This window comes from Nestor notabilis, unplaced genomic scaffold (genome assembly GCF_000696875.1).
Source record: "Nestor notabilis isolate BGI_N333 unplaced genomic scaffold, ASM69687v1 scaffold20023, whole genome shotgun sequence".
In the NCBI taxonomy this organism is placed as follows: Eukaryota; Metazoa; Chordata; class Aves; order Psittaciformes; family Psittacidae; genus Nestor; species Nestor notabilis.
Window position 1 is genome coordinate 7202 of NW_009921801.1, and position 1577 is coordinate 8778.

Genomic DNA, 1577 nt, shown 5'->3' on the forward strand with positions numbered 1-1577 from the left:
CTCACAGTAAAGAACTTCTTCCTTAGATCTAACCTGAACTTCCCCTGTTTTAAGTTTTAAGCCATCCCCATTGCCCTGTCACTACAGCCCCTGATGAAGAGTATATCGAAGTCCCTTTTCACACCCCTGGACCAAGGAGATCCCTTCCATGCCCACCAGTCCCAATCCCCATCCCCCCACAGCAGCATCCCTTACCCCACCCCACTTACTGGTGCGCTTCCTGCCCAGGCGCCACCAGGTCCACACCTTCTTGTCAGCCACCCTGGTCCTCCCGAGACAGGAGAGCATGGAACACTGCAGGGGTGTTCCCGAACCACCTGTGTCCTCGGCACGTACTCGCCGGGGTGGTCCCGGGGCTCAGGGTCCATCTGCATCATGGTCAGCTCTTCCTCTGTCAGCTCTGGCCTCAGCCGGGGCAGTCTGGGCTGGAGGACTGGGTCAGGAAAGCTCGTTGTAGCCCCAGCTCTCTCATAGGGAAAGTACCCTGTGGAATGGACACTCAGGTAAGGGAGAGGAGTGGCTGAACAAGGGATTCCCATCACCCTGGGCCTCAGCCCTCCCATGGCCCCTGTAGTGAAGGAAAGGAGCCTGGACGTCAACAGAGGCTGTGAACATATCCCTTGAGTGCCATCAGCCATCCAGTTAACCATCCTGCACAGGAAAACTGCATAAAAAGACGCTCAATAACTTAGAATTTAATCTAAGTGACACCTAAATTATAAAATACCATCAACTGAGTTATGAAGAATGGGGGGAAAATCCCAAATATCATTTTTTCCACGTGGCTGTGTCAGCGCACCCCAAACACAGACCCCACGGATCCAACACTGCCATGAACTCTCTGATCCCCACCATGGAAAATACCCCGAAGGATGCCAGGCAAGGTTGCAGTGAAGGTTTAAGGAACCCCTCACTGACAGCAGGAGCTGGGGATGAAGTTACCAGCAGCACCCATCACCTCCCAGTGAGCACCAAACATCAGCTCCCAGCTCTGATGTTGGCAGATGACATAAAGGTTGGTGAGGAGAGGGTGGAATGAGGACAGGATAATGAGGGAGAGCGAGTGGGTCAACTGGTTTGTTAGGTCCATCCAAACAACAGTTTATTCCAAGGAAATGCGAATATAAATGTCCAGGAATGAAGCCCGTAAACGCCATCTGTGTGGTGGAGACCTGGCTCCTGGGAAACAGGGCCAGGATGGACAGAAAGGCTGGAGGATTCCAAGAAGCTACATGGCACAAATTCCCAGTGAGGAATGGGAAAGCATCGCTTTGGTGTGGCCATCCCCAGGGAAATGGAGACCCAGATCCTGCTGGGAATGTTACCATCAGCCTGGAGAAGACTCGGTCCCACTGAACAAGGCGTCCACATGGCATGACCATGGCACGTGTCTCCAAGGGAGAGCTCATGGGGTGGCTGCTACTGCAGCCTCCTTTGGGTCTGCTCCACAGGGACCAGGCTCTTTGCCCAGAAGGGCTGGGACTTGGTAGGAAATTCCTGCAAATTCCCAGTGTTGGGAATCTAGAGGAGCATGTCTCAGTGTCTGATGGAGGAAATGGGGCCTGTGAGCAGGGACA

General features: G+C 53.6%; 1 protein-coding gene across 1 annotated transcript in view; it reads right to left on the bottom strand.

Annotated features, from left to right (window-relative positions):
• FAM166A (family with sequence similarity 166, member A) overlaps positions 1-1577 on the bottom strand; it is an 11928-nt gene that overhangs the window by 5777 nt on the left and 4574 nt on the right. Inside the window, exons 3-4 of the mRNA XM_010011313.1 lie at positions 337-484; positions 196-268 (exon numbers count right to left, since the gene is read on the bottom strand). Coding sequence (XP_010009615.1) covers positions 196-268; positions 337-484 — 221 coding nt within the window. The remainder of the gene's footprint in view (positions 1-195; positions 269-336; positions 485-1577) is intronic.